An 18,671-nucleotide genomic window follows, 5' to 3' on the forward strand; every position below is an offset into this window, starting at 1 on the left:
CACTGCTGGTTTGATTGAGTAACTCGTACCGGGCCCTTCGAGTGGAGGAATGAAGGTGGAAACGGGTCGTTGATAACTTGGGGGCTGCCATGGGAAACTTTTGGTATGGAAGCTGGTGTATCCGAGTGGAAGTGCTGTTTGTTCCCTAGGTTTAACCCGGTATGAGATTGCTGGGGAAGAATTGAAGGGGAAATCTCTGTAACAATGCCCTCACATCTTACAGTTGAAGCAGATATCATCTGACAAACCTTAGATACAAAAACAAATTTAGAAACAAAGCAAGCAAAACAGGAACTTCACGTGAGCATAAGTGATAATGTACATTGGTCAGCTGCAGGGGCCAATTTCATAGAGCTGCTTAAGCACAACATTTGCTTAAGCACAAAAAAATCTTGCTTAATATAATCAGGTTACCGGCCAAAACTCCACTCGATTGTTATGCTAAGTAAACAACAGCTAAATACCAGTCACAAGCAATGTACATCGCATGGAGTTTTGCCGGGTTACGTGATTTTACAGCAATGTTTTTTCGTGCTTAAGCAAATTGTGCTTAAGTAGCTCTATGAAATTGGGCCCTGGAAACGATACTCAGTGTTGAAGCGTAAGCCTGAAAGTAAAAGGGCTTGGCTTTCGTGACGCTTCTATATCAGTATACGCATCAATGAACATGTGAAGAGAAATTTCAATGGAACAATATAAGGGACGGAATGTGATTCAGCCACACCTTAACATTCCAAGCATCGATGGTTACACCTTGAATCATTCTGGTCGCTCCAACGAACAAAACTAAATTTCTCTGCTGGTTACCCTGCTGTTCTTGTCCATTGTTCCTGTGCCCTTGGTTTTCAGAAGACTGTATTATAATCAGCGAATGTACCCTGACATTGCCATGAGTGTTGACATTTGGGACATTTCAATTCCGTGCTCTTCTGCAGGGGGAGTCAAAAAGAAAGTGACCCGGATTAAACATTGTTTTTCTTAAAAAGTAATCAAATTTGATACAATAATGAAGTATGTCTGAAAAGAGCATGTTCGTCCACTCATCTGAAAAAAAATTACTAAAATTGACCCAAGCCATCAGTGGTTATTCATGTTTTATTAAGAAAAAAAAACATTTTTATAGCTGTCCATGGAATGCCATTGGAAGCTATTGAGCTGAGTGAGAATTACAGAATACAGCAAGCATTCAAAATTCAAATCAGATTTAATAATTGAAATCTAGACTGAAACATTGTTTTTACTGTCAGGCATTGTGTTTTGAATATAAGGAACTAGTCAACATTTTTTTTCCTGTAATATTGATGGCGAGATTTGTATATTTCCTTTGCAAGTTCTCGTTCATTCATCAAAGTGGGGAAACCGTCCATGTTTCATTGTACTCAATGGATATTCGTCAGTTCGTAGAACGGTAAATGATCAGTGTTGGACTGCCCAGTTTTGTGATTTTTTTTATTGAAATAGACATAACTTGGGAATAGACTTTGCAAATTACGTGAAATTTTCAGTTAAAAGTCAATAAAATGTACTCTATCCCATTTTTTATGAAATGGAGCATGTCAAATAATTGTTATACATTTTTCAAATTCGGTCACTTTCTTTTGAACTCACCCTGTATTTACCTCTTAGATATCTGCGCACCTGTCACTAAGCTACATTCACGTAAAAGGTGTTGATGACGTGATGGAAATGACACACACACACACACCCATTTACGTTCTATCTTTTACTGTCACACACCTCATTAGGCCAAATTCAGCTATATATTACATTACAGCTACATATTACATAGTTAATCATCAGAGTCAGGATTTTAGGCTTTTTGTGAAACAATCATAAAATCATTTACTATCTCTACGTCTATTCTAATCGAGATTGGAAAAGCGTAGTAGTACTTTCTGGACACATTTGAAAAGTCAATTATAATAATTATGATCAAATTTAAAAGTTACATACTGATCTTTAGACATCAATAGTTTTGAATTGACTATACTGGACCAATGAAGTCCCAATGTTTTAATATATTAGATTGATAAGTAGATTCGAAAATGACAGCGTTGTTTTATGTTAGTATAGGCCTAATTTTGTGAACGACTTTAAAAGATGAACTGTCCATGATATTTTCAAATTTCACCACCCAAAAAAGTTTTTTAATTGTAATATTTTAGCAATACCAAAGTTTTTGAATGAGACATCGAACGAAAAAAGTAAACCTACATTTAATTATGGAAAAATTATTCCACAAATTTGAAATTAGTGTTTGACTGATTTGACTGGTTTACGCCTCCCTATCACAATCGATATGTATTAAAGGACTTAGAATCAGTCTACGCCCAAGGCGGATCTGCTCGCGCACAAAACCAGCCCAAAATGAAAGCCATATTTAGAAGAAAAAAATATTCGTCATACCACGAGAGTACATCTGATCCCTTAAATGTTTATTAAAAGTCCATTTCTCCGTGAAAAGATCTTTAAGAGATGTTTCAGACATTTACATGGGGCTAATATAGGACTAATCCTGTAAGGGTATTTTCACTGTTTTTTTTTAATAACTCTGGCCACTGAGGAATATCATTGGTTATACATAACAGTACACTGGGTCTATCTCCATGGGTAAACAAAGGACTTCCTTAAAGGTGTTTTCACGGACTCCTAATCAGGCTAAATATGTTGAAAAATCCGTGAAAATTTAGTTAACTGTAATTTCAAGGGAAAATGGCTCTTTAACGAATTTTCAAGGGATGAAGATGCTCATAACTATTTGTTGAAGAGCATGGAAAGTACATCTTAAAAGTTATTGTTCAAAATTACAGAATATGCATTAAGACTAACGATACTGTCGGTTATGCATGAATTTATGTTGAGTTTTGCTTGATGGACTTATACTATGATAAATGACATATTATCACGAGAAACATGATGCCCCGAGGGTAGGAAGTAAATCTAACGAATAACAAATTACCTTGTAGAGTATAGGATTTGTATATGAGTTCTTCAATGTGTGCATATATAGTTAGTTTTTGTGCAACTGAGACGAAAGCATTGGCATTGGATAAACAATGTTAAGTGACTTAGCGTGTCGCATCTAATGAGTAAACACAGCTGTATGCAATTTATCTCTCAACATTCATTTTCATTACTGTCAGTTTGTACGTGCAGATCGCACAGGGAATTATTTTGTCATAAAACGGTCTTATTATTCAGTCTTAAATCAAATATTCATAATGTAAAGGTGTGGCAAAATTGTACATGTAGTTTGGCATTTTGTTATCTCACCGTCGACTTTTAAAAACGATAAAAAGGTTAATAGCCATAGCATATGGACAACTAATCTCGATGCATTATTAGTCTTGATCAAAGCTTGCGGAATTTTCTCCATTTTTGTACACAACTTTATAACAGGGCCTCCCGAATGAACTTTTTCATCGCTGAATTTATAATTTTATTTATTCTTACAGGACGATAATGCAAATCTAGTTGTATTTACTAGTCACCTATTTTGTACTTTTAAAGCTTTATTTTCCATATCCGGACTATTTGGAATCCAATCCTGGCACTTTGCTCTCGACAGATTAAGAATTTAGGAGACAACTTGAACTTGATATACACAAAAAAATGTGGGGGAAGTCCTCTTTTCGTTTGTTCAAATGTCCCCTACTCCTCTCTTTTCGGAGTGGACATTTGGAACAAATACGTAGGATGCTGAATTTCCCTTTGCAGCATGCTTACGTTACGGGTTCGTTCATACAACCAATTGGTTCTGTAGTGGAATTTCAGTTTGATCCCAACACTAAGCAGGCATTAGGCGTTTTTTCATATACATGTATAGTTATTCACGTGGTACGGACTGTATTAGAACCATACTGATTAATTCATTCGTTCAACTCTCAATGGGATCGTATGAGCGTGCTTCTTGCTGGAATGGTTGCGATGTAATCTGACATTCCTTTAATTGAATACCTTCAAAGGATTTGAACCGAGACGTCAACTCTGAGTGTATAAGCGTCAGTCAGTTAGCAAGTATATAAGTCATATATAATTCTGCCCTCTTGTGGCAAAATATCCGTCCTGTCGTGAAGTAGATTGTTAAATGGACAGTCTTGTTCCCACAACACATAGTAGTTTACACGGGATCTGTGTATGCTGAGGCAAGCTGAAATATCTGCATTAATAAAGAAAAAATAAAGAGAAACAGCCATGAAAGAAATGTAGTAAAACCAAACTGCTGATTAAAAATTGGTCTGAAAAAAATACTGAGATTAAAAACACTATGACATGTTTCATTTCACTTATGTTGGTGTACACATGAAAGGCCATCCAGACAATTGTGGATTAGTCTTCTTTGAAGTAGGTGAAAAGATGAGTGGGCTTAACTCCTTGCTATCAATCCTAAAACAACTGGGGTTGGTCATCTTGCGGCGGGACGCGAAATTTTTTTTCCCCAACCGAGATCGGACAATATCACCGACCCACCAACCCACCGACCGACTGACTGTCACTTGTGAATGAGACTTGTTTAAATCTTTAACGTACTGACTATCACTTGAATTAGCCTGATTACCAACATTACTGACTGACTGTCACTTGTACATTAGACTGGTCACCTATCTCACTGACTGGCTGTCACTTGAAAACTTACCTATCTCACTGACTGACTGACTGACTGACTCGTTTATTACTTGTTAAATTAAGGCAAGTCGCCAAGCGAACGGCGACTTTGTCTTTATGATTCCATCACAGCTTATTGTCATTGGCAGATCCAGGAGGGGCAACGGCGGCCATGATCCCCAAACAATTTTTTTGTTTTTAAATTAAAAGATTGATGACACTATTTGGTCTTAAATTTTCAGGCAATTAATTAAAACGTTGCGTATCACCCTAGCAAGCCATCAGCCACATACCTTTTATTTAAAAAAAAATCAAGTTCCCAAGAGTATTAACGTTCAGACTAAAATTAGTAACGTCGTCAGCGTCATTATCAACATCATTGTTACCATCATCAAACTTGAAAATGGCTTGTCTTTAAGAAGTGGCCCATATAGATGCTGAATATAACACTGACGCCAAATGTTGTTATGAATACCGCTTACAGTGGCGTAAATAGCCCATATTTTGGGCTATGGGGTCACGCCATCTCTACTGATGTCTTTGCCCCTCCCCTTGGCCCGGGGGGGGGGGTACAGACACGACCCTCAGTTCTTTTAGGATTAAGACGTCTTCTTTTATCAATTTGGGGACTGTGAAGAGAATACAGCTCACCTCAATTATGTGTCTCTGCCAATCGAGTGGCAATTCTTCAAACCAAGCATCTAATGTGCATTGCTGCCTCCTCGTCCATTCAATACCCAAAGAGGGCTAAAAAAAAATTGAAGAAATCCAATACATGTTTTAATCAATATAGAATATGCAGCAGGTAACGGCCTGCATGTATTTACTTTGCCTGTCATGTAATCCATGTCTCCGGTTATTAGGCAATTAGCACTTTACTCTCACGTCTTATTGTTGACAATATTTCATGGTTACATTAATGATGCAGATAAAGCCCGGTGCACACAATATTTCATGGTTACATTAATGATGCAGATAAAGCCCGGTGCACACAATATTTCATGGCTACATTAATGATGCAGATAAAGCCCGGTGCACATCTTCCAAATTTTACTGGTTTCCCGGATCACCCAATCACCGGTACGGTTTTTGTTTACCGCTGTGTGAAACCGCAACGTTATCCGCACACATGACCGAGTCCGTCCTTCAATCGGTCACATGATGATCAGTCACATGATGACCAGCCATATGATGGTGTGGTGCCCCTTTTCAACTTTGACCTTATGCTAATGAGCGTGCTTGGTCAGCCATCTTTTGTTCTCGTGTCACCGCGTGGTGAAAGTCCTTCACAGTTATCGGAACTTTCTCCGTGATTTTTTCCAGCTCGGAACTTGCTGAAAGTATCAGCAATTGTACAGTTGTATCCAGTTTTTATTGTACTTTATTTTGGATCGTGCAGTTGACGATCTTTGAGCGTACTCACCTCGTTTGAGGGAGACTTTTTCTCGCGAAATCGAGAAGCACTTTCGCGGGCCAACTCGCCCCCACGGACTCCGCGTGTGCTCACCCCCATTGGATTGCTATACACTCGCGTATTACCCGGAGTGCTTCGACTTCGTCGTCGGTGTCCAAAAGACGAACTATAGGGTGAGTTGTTGCGTTCTTATTTATGTAGCTAACCACTACATTTGGTGACCCTGACATCAAAGAGCTACACCTTCGATATTTGGTGACATTTTAAGCCCAACAACTGGTTTTCTCTCGCACCACCTTGCAATTTTCGCCAGCATCATGAGCACGGAAAAGGGTGAATCATCCAAAACTGTTGATCAATCAGACATGCCAGAGGATAAGCCACAAATTGGAGCACTGTCCATCAAGCTACCCCCCCCCCCCCCTTCTGGCCAGCAGATCCCCTCATTTTGGTTTGCGCAAGCGGAAGCACAATTCCATACCCGGGGAATCAAGCGTGAAGACACCAAATTTGCCCACATTTTGGCTGCGGTGCAACCTGAGATTATTCAAGAAGTCCGTGATTTGGTGATCACTCCTCCTAAGAAAAACCCGTATCAGAAGCTCAAGGAAGAAATGATTAAACGTACGTCAGCTTCTGAGCAAAAACGGCTGCAGATGCTACTCACCGAAGAAGAGTTAGGTGACAAGAAACCCTCGCAGTTATTGCGTCGCATGCGTCAACTACTCGGTGAACGCAAACTAGAGGAGGGAATTTTCAAGCAACTCTTCCTACAACGGCTCCCATCCAACGCACAGCTTGTCCTTGCTTCATCCAGGGACTCCGTTTCGCTAGAGCAGCTTGCTGCACTCGCTGATCGCATCCTTGAGGTCTACGTCCCTCCGGTCAACGTTGTGACTACACCGGCTCCCTCCTCGTCTGGGGAACTTGCTGAGCTGCGAGACCAGATCTCCAAACTCACCATGCAAGTGAGCTCCATGCAGGCGCAACTGAAACGCCAGTCCCGTTCACGTAGCCAGAGTCGTACTCGCCCACGCAGTGCCAACCGTGACCAAGAATCAACGCCCTCTGACACCGCGAACACACAATCATTGTGTTGGTACCATCGCCGTTTCGGTGCTGAGGCCCATAAATGCGTCCAGCCTTGCTCCTACACCACTCAGCAGGGAAACGAACCCACCAGGGGATAGGCGCGGCACTTCCACCTGGTACCCAACCTGGCCGCTTGTTCTTCATCAATGACTCTTCCCACAAACGGAAATTCCTAGTAGACACTGGGGCAGCTGTAAGCATTTTTCCACCCAACGCAGTCGAAAGGAAACACCCGTCGACGTTTTCACTGCAGGCCGCAAATGGTACCAGCATATACTTATGGACAAAAGTCGGTAACATTCAACATTGGACTCAGACGCACTTGTCGCTGGATTTTCTTCCTGGCCGACACACCAACACCAATACTGGGTGCAGACTTTTTGCATCACTACAAACTCCTTGTAGATGTTTCGCGACGTAGGCTTATTGACACCACTACTAGCCTCTTGGTTACTGGAACAGTGGCGCCAGAAATGCCCGTCAGCCCCATATTGGTCCAGCCATCCAACCCAACCAGGTACGACAAAGTTCTCCGTGAATTTCCACAGATCACTCAACCGACAGGCAAAGATGCACCTGTGCTGCATGACATCACGCATTGCATAGTTACCACAGGACCACCAGTCACAGCTCGTCCCCGGCGTCTAGCTCCAGATCATACTGCCATAGCAAAGGAGGAGTTCAACCACATAATGGACTTGGTCATTATTCGGCCCTCTGACAGCAATTGGTCCAGTCCTCTCCACATGGTCCCCAAGAAGACACCAGGCGACTGGCGCCCATGCGGGGACTACAGAGCCCTGAATCGTGTCACCGTGCCTGACCGCTATCCCATCGAACCGCTATCCCATCGAACCGGTCGAACCTTCAGATATGCACAAAACCGCAATCATTACCCCTTTCGGTCTCTACGAGTTCGTTCGCATGCCGTTTGGATTACGAAACGCTGCCCAGACCTTCCAACGTTTCATGGACAAGGTCGTCCGCGGACTCTCATTCGTGTACGTTTACATGGATGACATACTCGTTGCCAGCAAGTCGCCAGAGCAGCATGAGGAACATCTCCGTCTGCTCTTCGACCGGTTACAGCACTACGGAATGGTGATCAATACCAGCAAGTGCACCTTTGGAGTGTCAGAGCTACAATTCCTCGGACACCATGTAGACAAGCAGGGTATTCGTCCGCTCGCAGACAAGGTCTCCACGATCCAGGACTTCCCGCAACCCACTTCACTGAAGAAGTTAAGAGGTTTCCTCGGTCTAGTCAACTTCTACAGGAGATTCATCCCCAACTGTGCCCGCATCCTTGCCCCACTGAATGACCTCCTCGCAACTCACAACAACCAGCCTCGCAAGCCACTTACTTGGGATCCTCGTCACCAACAGGCCTTCCAAGACATCAAGGCAGTCCTATCCAGTGCTACGCTGCTCGTTCACCCCGACACCACCCTGCCGTTAAGCGTCACAGTTGATGCATCCGACACTGCAGTTGGCGGGGTCCTTCAGCAAGGTAATCCGGGAGAGTCCCAACCCATTGCTTTCTTCTCCCAGAAGCTGACAGCAACTGAGTCGCGGTATAGTGCTTTCGGTCGAGAGCTCCTCGCAATGTACCTGACCATACGACACTTCAGACACATGCTTGAGGGTCGTCGGTTCTGTGTCTTCACTGACCACAAACCACTCACTCATGCTCTGCATTCCAGGCCTGACCGACACTCTCCTCGTGAGATCCGTCATCTGGACTACATATCGCAGTACACCTCAGACATCCGCCACATCAAGGGCACCGATAATGTAGTCGCTGATGCACTGTCCCGACCAGATGTCGCCGCGATCTTCCAAGACACAACAATCGATTTCAGCCAGATTGCAGCAGACCAGAAGGAGGATGAAGAGATTGCAGGCTTGCAAAACTCCACTTCCAGCCTCGTCCTCAAGGACCTCCCCCTTCCAACTGCCAATGGCACTATACTTTGCGATGTTTCCACTGGGAACCCACGCCCAGTCGTGCCTGCAGGACACAGACGGCCTGTTTTCAATGCCATTCATGGCTTATCCCACCCTGGTGCCAAGGCTACAGAGAAGCTCATCACAGCTCGTTACGTCTGGCCAGATGTCAAGCGCGATGTACGCAAATGGGCTCGTGAATGTTCTCCTTGTCAACGGTCAAAAATTCATCGTCATACGAAAGCACCGTTGGGCACGTTCCAGATGCCTGATGCCCATTTCCAACACGTCCATATTGACCTGGTTGGACCGATCCCATCATCCAATGGTTTCTCATACCTGCTGACCTGCATAGATCGATACACACGGTGGCCTGAGGTAATCCCTATCAGTGACATCACAGCCGAGTCAGTAGCCAAAGCATTCGTAGACAGATGGATCTCTGTTTTCGGAACGCCAGCATCCATTACTACAGACAGGGGACGTCAGTTCGAGTCAGCACTGTTCACATCCCTCACCAAACTTCTTGGCAGTACTCGCATTCGAACCACCTCTTATCACCCACAGTCTAACGGTGTGGTAGAACGTTTTCACCGTCAGCTCAAGGCATCTCTGAAGTCTCATCTCGACCCATCTCGATGGACTGAGTACCTACCCATCACACTGCTGGGCATTCGTGCAACGGTCAAGTCTGACATCGGTTGCTCTCCTGCTGAACTGGTTTACGACACTACAATGCGTCTTCCGGGCCAGTTTGTTGACCCTGCCAAAGATACCACTCTGCTTGATTGCAGCTCATTCGTAGATCGACTACAACATCACATGGCTCAACTTTCACCAGCAAGGACACGCGTCACAGGCACTGCTGTTCACATCCCGAAAGATCTGTAGTCGTGCACACATGTTTATGTCCGTTTTGATGCCGTCCGTAAGCCCTTGCAGCCCCCTTACAACGGACCGTTCCTTGTACTTGGCCGCAAAGACAAACATTTCACCTGGTCTATTTCCAACAAGCGTGAGCAAGTCAGCATTGATCGTCTCAAGGTGGCGTACACAGAAGCTACAATTTCCGATGAGAGTACAACCACCTCTAACTCCTCCGGCACTCACCAAGTCGTACAGGATGTTCCTGCACATGCCAACACTTCTTCACCACCACGAGCACCACCTTCACAACTTCCAGTGACATCTCAACTCCCAGCATCACCTCAAACACCACCCGCCACCAGGACAATCAAGTCAGGGCGTCATGTCCGTTGGCCCAAGCGTTATGTGGAAGTTATTGACATTGGCTGAACCTCACATTTTTTTCTATCGCTGGTTCATTCCTTTTTACCCAATTCACCATCTGGGAGGGGGCTAATGTGGTGCCCCTTTTCAACTTTGACCTTATGCTAATGAGCGTGCTTGGTCAGCCATCTTTTGTTCTCGTGTCACCGCGTGGTGAAAGTCTTTCACAGTTATCGGAACTTTCTCCGTGATTTATTCCAGCTCGGAACTTGCTGAAAGTATCAGCATTTGTACAGTTGTATCCAGTTTTTATTGTACTTTATTTTGGATCGTGCAGTTGACGATCTTTGAGCGTACTCACCTCGTTTGAGGGAGACTTTTTCTCGCGAAATCGAGAAGCACTTTCGCGGGCCAACTCGCCCCCACGGACTCCGCGTGTGCTCACCCCCATTGGATTGCTATACACTCGCGTATTACCCGGAGTGCTTCGACTTCGTCGTCGGTGTCCATAAGACGAACTATAGGGTGAGTTGTTGCGTTCTTATTTATGTAGCTAACCACTACATTTGGTGACCCTGACATCAAAGAGCTACACCTTCGATATTTGGTGACATTTTAAGCCCAACAACTGGTTTTCTCTCGCACCACCTTGCAATTTTCGCCAGCATCATGAGCACGGAAAAGGGTGAATCATCCAAAACTGTTGATCAATCAGACATGCCAGAGGATAAGCCACAAATTGGAGCACTGTCCATCAAGCTACCCCCCCCCCCCTTCTGGCCAGCAGATCCCCTCATTTTGGTTTGCGCAAGCGGAAGCACAATTCCATACCCGGGGAATCAAGCGTGAAGACACCAAATTTGCCCACATTTTGGCTGCGGTGCAACCTGAGATTATTCAAGAAGTCCGTGATTTGGTGATCACTCCTCCTAAGAAAAACCCGTATCAGAAGCTCAAGGAAGAAATGATTAAACGTACGTCAGCTTCTGAGCAAAAACGGCTGCAGATGCTACTCACCGAAGAAGAGTTAGGTGACAAGAAACCCTCGCAGTTATTGCGCCGCGGCCGTACCACTGCGTGTACATAGTACAAATCCCCTGGTGCACGTGCGTCACACACAAGGAACGGTGCGCGTCAACCAGCTAAATGTCCCGGCCATGGGACGTCGTTGCTAGGTAAAAGGGCGCCCTCTTTATTGGCGCACGGAGCTCATATGGTCAGATCGGTCCGAATTTTTAGCGCACTCCTCTGTGCGTTGGCCCGATGAGCTGGTGACCCGGCAAAATCGGAAGGTGTGGGCCGGCTAATAATAAATAACCAATCGCTGCTTACGGGGGCGTTGTTCATGTCATAATAATATTGTTCCCGAAAATAATTATACTGTGTAAAGTGTGCATATATCTATTTAATTCTATGAAGCTCTTGAGAACATAAATGTCGTGCATATAGCAAATACACATGTAAAGGTTTTCCCATTTATTTTAACACTTATATCACACACATTTCCTAGAACGATACTTTAACTTCATTCCAGAACATTGTCGAGCTCAATTCTCAATTTCAATTCCAGATAGCAACCAGTGGATTTCATTTAAGTTGCAGTATTATTCAAATTTGGAGCATTTTGATTCGTCCTAATTTTGCTAATTTCGTCTCGTCTCATGTAGCGATCCGCGTTGTCATTGTCTGTTGTCAATCGATTCTGGCAATTTCAAAAGTTACTGTTAGCACTTATATCAGATCTTTTAGACTTGCTTTGAAGGGTTAAACGTATTTGTGAAATTTATAATTGCTGCACTCTGTCCGCGTTGCGGGCTTGAGGCACAACCTGAGAAAGTTTAGTGTGATCAAAATGCTGTCCATACTCCGAGCAAGTGTACTTATGGCAATGTGTGGCTTGTTACGTGTGTTAATTTGAAAGGAAGCATTAGTAGGCCTTTTTGAATAACGACTTGCGCTCAAACGGCTTGATTTTTGAGGGCCAACATCTTTTACCCCATACACGAAAACAGAAAATTTCTAAGGAATTGTTGTGTGAACCTTCATATTGTACTATTTAATGATCTTCTCAACTATTATTATTTTGTGGTAAAACTTTTGCCAATTGATTAAATTGAATTCAACGAAACGACTATTTGAATTCAAATAACCTCATCAACCGAAAAACTGCTCAAAATAACGAAATCGAAAGACTCTTGTTGATGTTAGAACGCTCATACCAAGGGAGTATTCGTTTTACAACGAATTTGAATTAGGCATCGTGTTAAATTGAACGATTTATTGATGACATTGACCAGGAAAACATATACTTATATCACACAATTTACCTGGAACGATACTTTGATTTCGTTCCAGAAAATCGTCGAGCTCAATTCGCAATTTCTATTTCAAATAGATAATTTCAAATGTAAAAATTGAATTGAAAAGCAAATTTGGGGGGGGGGGTTTGTCATTCATTCGAATTTTATCTTGGTATGCCTCAAGAAAAAAAAGATGGGAAATCACTAAGAGATGAGTAAAAACGAGTTTTACTTACGACCTTTCACATTTTTTACGACCTTTTCACTTTCTCCTTATTGGTTTTCACGTTTTCACTGTTCACATCGCGTACTTTCGTGAGAACGAAAATGCATATCGACGCGAAGATTTACCTACCTACATCCGATGGGTTGGATTGAATTCGATAGTCGGGCTGGATTGAATGGGGTCCTTATCGGTGGTCATTTTTTTTGTAAATGCTGACGAGTCCTGCAAGTTTAGGTTTAGACCAACAAAAATGTATATCCTAAAAGACATTTTAGTCTCCTATTTAATTTTCAGGTTTCACCCAATGACTGCCACAAAATTATTTCATAAATTGTCATCTTTGTACGAGTACACCGGGTTCCAATAGTCTACATGTATTTTAGATTTTTGGCACGATATTTCTCTCTCACGTCAGGTGATTTTCTCAGACTCCATAAATTGAGTTGCAAGTAACAATTTTACAAATGCCTTTTTTCTGGGGTGGTTTCAATGTACCAAAAATAAGTGTAAATTTTAGAATTTGTGCGCCTTAATTTTTCCTAGTCAAGGGTTCCGGAAGCGCGCCTAGTCAAGGGTTCCGGAAGCGCGCCACCAGGGGTGAACTTTCAGGCTCTGCTGTGCCGCCATGAAAAGCGCCACCTACTGTCCGATAGTGCAAAAGTCAGTGGCGCCGCCACTGTAGTGCAAATGATCGTCCGCTTTGAACAGCGCCCCCATACAAAGATGGTGTCCAGTCGGCGAGTTGATCAGCAATTCATGTGAGCTACCTCGTCTTACATACATTGTCCCAGATAAATGAATTGGGATGGCCACACCGCACGTGTTGACTCGGGACCCGGTTGATAACTCGGACAAAGTTGGTTTAGGGCCGAGTTGGCACGAAAATGGAACAACCACTATCGGACCACGACGTTTGAAAATTAGAGACGTTGAAAAAGAAGCACGACCAGCGGCGGCGATTTCTTCACAGCATCGAGGGGATGGGAGACCAGCAGCGTGAAGGATCGACAAGCTAGGACGGGGGGGGGGGGGGGGCTGGACATCATCTGACTATGGAGGGCGTTACTCAAAGATATATGTTTGTGGTTTGGAGTTGAACGCATAGGTACATGTGCGTTTACGCCTATTATGTGCAATTTCCGTGAAGAGGGAATGATGCACACTTAATATCGTACAGCCTTATAATTCGTTTTGGAAGATACAGTGAAAATTTAAGTACATCGATTTTAAATTTACACGCTCTGGGATAAGTTTTTTGGGGACAACGCCATTGTATTGGCATCCCAAACGCTTGAAACTTGTACAACCACGACGTTTGATAATAAACCACGATGTCACTTTTGATAATTGAACCACAATGTTTACCTGTCCTTTTTGAAACACCAGACAATTAGACGATTCAGCGGGTTTTTTTCACCAGACACCTGGCCTCCGTAAAATCAAAAAGTGGGGAGGGGACGGGGGTGGGTGGAGGCTGGACACCATCTTACTACGAGGGCGCTGTTCAAAACCGACATCATGGTCAATGTCAAGTGGCGTAGCCAGGAATTTTTCAGTGGGGGGCGCTGGGGGGGGGCTGGAACATTTCATGGGGGGGCGTCATGTAGGGGCGTCAATCGCTTCTCAAAAGTGGGGGGGACATACCTTGATCAGAACTGATGCGAGCGCGAAGCCCTTTACGGCGTGGGGGTTCGGGGCCCGCTTAAGGGCCCCGAAAAAAATTGGATTCTAGATGTTCTGTGGTGTGATCTGAAGCAATTTCTTACCACTTTCCTCCATGCTTAAACTAATATTTTCTTAGCAAAAGATAATTATTTGAACATCGTTTTCGAGGTTGGAGTCATTGAATCAGCTATCGGTATTCTGAGCTATAGGCGTGGGGTTCGGGGCCCGCCTAAGGGCCCCGAAAAAAAATTGATTCTCGATGCTCTGTGGTGTGATCTGAGGCAATTTCTTACCACTTTAACCAATAATTATCTTAGCACAAAAGATAATAATTTAAACATAATTTTCGAGGTTTTCTCAGCTAAAGGCATAAGAAAGTTTTTTGAACATTGTTTTCGAGGTTGGAGTCATTGAATCAGCTACCAGAATTCTGAGCTATAGGCGTGGGGTTCGGGGCCCGCTTAAGGGCCCCGAAAAATTTTGGATTCTAAATGCTCTGTGGTGCTATCTGAGGCAATTTCTGACCACTTTAACCAATATTTTCTAAGCAAAAGATACATTGTAGTACATAACAGGGCCCTATAAATGAGACACGAGTTCAAAAATCTGGGGGGGGGGATTTTGATATTGTGTCCCCCACCCTTCAAAAAGTGGGGGGGGGGACCAGTCCCCCTGTCCCCCCAGGATTGACGCCCATGGCGTCATGTAGTTCAATGATAATTTTTTTAGAAACTCAAAATCTCAGTGGGGGGCGACTGGGGGGGGGGCGACAAGGTTTCATGGGGGGGCGGTCGCCCCCTCCCCCCCCCCCCACGCCCCCCCCCCCCGGTGGCTACGCCACTGTCAATGTCAGACAATAGGTGGTGCTATCTGCTTTCCACGGGACGTTAACATAGTCAGCCAATCGCGAAAAACAGGGGTTTGTGAAAAATATTAGACCCGCTATTCGTGGTAACTTATAGGACAGTGCTTTTCTGCGGTTTCGTACGCAGCTGAGACGAAAAGCATTGTGCTAGCTACTGTTCAGATAATCCGTTCCGGGGCAGTTATGCCCGGATTCGTCTATACGCTTCAGAATTGTTACAATGTCTGGCTCATATCCTGCGTCAACATCGGTAGACTGGTTCTCGCACCCATAAGGTTGCAGACCAGTAAATAAACTGCCATAGACACAGTAATAAATTCGTCCATTGCAAAATAGAGCAGTTTTAGGGCCTAATTTCATCCAAATTTCACAGAAATACGAGCGCGCAGTCCTCTTCACGGCTTCCACCCTTCTTTGTTTACAAACCGTCAAGTTTATGGCCCAAAAATGCTATAATACCTGAGATATTTGAGGGCATGCAAATCTTGATTTGGCCGGCGTAGGCAATTTCGGGCCTATTTACAGGCCTGCACCCATAAAGTGTTTTTAATCAGAATCGATGATTGACAGACTGAGAATCAGTGTCGGTTCCCCTAGGATGCAAGAGGACGGTATACCCGCCGTTCTACGGCGCGGTGCATAATAGAACAGGTTTCGACAATTATATATTTGGAACGAATTATTTAAATAATAACTCCAGTGTCGTAAACAAAACTACCCCCAGAGTCCAGAATCTTATGAAAGACTATTTTCACATTGCTAAAAAGTCTGCCTTATCAAAGTTAATGGTGAGGGAATGTTTGCAGTTACAGACAAAATTCTGAGTGAGCTATGTAATCTTACTGTAGTGCATGCACTCAATGGAATCGACATTCACGAATGCTGCACCATTCACATGAAATAAACCGTTGGCTGAACGAAATGCTCCATTCCAGTGTTCTTTTTATGTCAAACAAAACCGTGTGGCACATAAACGAACCACCTTATACACAATTCAAGGAAATGATTTAAAATCTATTTGCTGTCTTTTCTTGACACTTGACAGGGATAGCTTGTTGGCGAGTCATTCCTCAACTCACCTCATTCTGATGAAGTTCACTTAAATCGTCTAGGTTAGATACATCAGATCTTTTACCTGCTCGTGCAGAACAAAGGAAACGGTTATTTTTAATGGGTATCGCCCAAACAGAAGTCCGAGGCCCATCATGTCGGCTACAAATAAGAAAGAATAGCAAGAGATAGAAGGAGTCGAAGAATTTCGCTTGAATATTGAACGATTATAATGTAGAAGGGAAGCAAGATTTGGGTAGGGAGTTCCAAAGAGAGGCAGGGGGAAAGCTTGACGAATATTTCGAAGTACTATAGGATCTATAACAGGTAATAATCAGGCATCAAAGCGTGTCATGTTCATTTACAATGGGCGTCGCCAGGATTTAAGGGGGGGGGGCCAGCACATTTTCCCAAAAAAATCCTTGTACTTTCTCTAGCATATTTTCAATTTATCATTTTTTCCGAGGGTGGGCGGGGGGCATTTGCCCACCCAACCCAATTGACACCCCTGCAGACGCCCATTCTGTTAAATGTGTATTAAATTAATAGCAATTAATAACACCTCTTTTTTCCCTTTTTCCGCCCTTTTTGTTTGGTTCTTTCTTCTTTTTTTTGGCTTTTCCAGGGAGGGGAGGGGGGCAAGCTCCGCCTTGCCCATCCTGGTGACGACCATGTCGTTTACGTGGTATCTTTCATTCGCTTGCAATAGCTTTTTTGGTAGGTAACTCATATTTATCAATGCCCTCGGTGAACTGGTATTCTTAATGAACGTTTCATTCGTTTATTATGAGAATGCACACTATTCTGCACCGTGTCTCTATAAAAATATAAATATATAAAAGTATAAAGATACCCTTTAAATGAAAATTATCAGAAATGTACTAAATATTTCAGAAAGAGGCAATTACAATGAACAAGGCCAGGATGTCCTCTATCCAATGGTATTAATTTCATAACGTCATTATCGTGGGTGACTAAGCAAACAAGGCCTCTATGAAAGAGGTCAACATCAGGGCTCGATTTCTTGGCTCTGTTCACCGTTAGCGAAAAATCCCTGCTTACTATAGCAGAAAATTCCATGCTTACGGCAAGCGTACATTGAATTTCACGGGTTAGCGAGGATTTATGGCTTCTGCGCGTGCGTACATTCCGTAACTAAGGATTCTGTGCTTACAGGTTAGCGCAGAATTTTCTGCTAGCGCTGTTAGCACAGAATGGTGATCGTGGGCGCGGAATTCTGTGGTTAGCAGAGCCGAGAAATTGAGCCCAGCACTGTGACAAGTTTTTACCTGGGTGGCAAAGGGCACACATGCTATTATTTTGCTGTTACTTAAGAATTTACGGTAGGACAGGCCAGTTTTTATGTATAGGCATATCTGGATATGATCAATGGCTTTATGGTACCACTACCACAGATGAAGTTGATCTTCTCAAGACAGTGACTTGGAGCTTTCAGACAGGTGTGGTGAGCTCAGGACGGAGACCCACCCACAGACTTGTTGCTGTGAGGCATCGTTTGGCAGAGCTTTTTGGTGAGTAATTTCGTTATTCCAACAGGTTTAATGGCCCAATGATCATCTGATCTCACCCTTTGTGACTTTTCTTGCAGGTCACTTGAAAGACAAGGTTTTCCCCACGCCCCGGCTAACATTCGGGAGTTAAAAACTGGGATAGTTGATGAGCATTATCAGCGCCAAGACCAAGGAATGGTACGACGTGCTGTCAGAGACATGAGACAATGATGTGAGCTGTGCATTAAAGTGAATATACAACATTTGCTTTTGCTGCAATTTTCAGAAATAAATGGATTTGGAAGATTAGTTTGTTATGGCAAATATTGTTACGCTGACTTGTTTCACGTTTTGGGCTCATAGATGCTGGAAAAACCAAGAAAACCAATTATATGCTTGTAAGTCTGGTTCCTTGACCCCACTTAAGATGAAACGGAGCAATTTATAGACTTTAGGGAATTGTAAGATCAGAGAATCAGTCTAGCAGGCTTGTACCTCTTCACAAGTATGTAATCAATTGCAAAGAAAATGCCGACGAACTAAATATGAAAAACGAGAAGTAGTTTTTGAAAAAAAGCCAGTTTTCTCCAACGCTGTTCGGCCGACCAGCGTTGGAAAAATACAGTTTTTCTTGAAAATGTCAGCACACCAGGAGCCACAACTTTAGAGGATGCTGTAGACTGTCATTCCCTAACAATCCAGTAAGGTATTTCGTGATAATTTGATAATTTCGTTTTCTGATGTTTGCAAATGTTGTATCTTCCCT

At 43.4% G+C, this 18,671-nt stretch overlaps 1 protein-coding gene across 1 annotated transcript; it reads left to right on the forward strand.

Moving 5' to 3' along the window:
- The first annotated feature begins 6,336 nt into the window (after positions 1-6,336).
- Positions 6,337-7,209, forward strand: LOC119720967. Its single transcript, XM_038190832.1, has one exon. It carries the CDS (start codon positions 6,337-6,339, stop codon positions 7,207-7,209), a length of 873 nt encoding a protein of 290 aa, XP_038046760.1.
- The last annotated feature ends 11,462 nt before the right edge of the window (positions 7,210-18,671 follow it).

This window comes from Patiria miniata, unplaced genomic scaffold (assembly GCF_015706575.1).
Source record: "Patiria miniata isolate m_02_andy unplaced genomic scaffold, ASM1570657v1 HiC_scaffold_9, whole genome shotgun sequence".
Taxonomy (NCBI): domain Eukaryota; kingdom Metazoa; phylum Echinodermata; class Asteroidea; order Valvatida; family Asterinidae; genus Patiria; species Patiria miniata.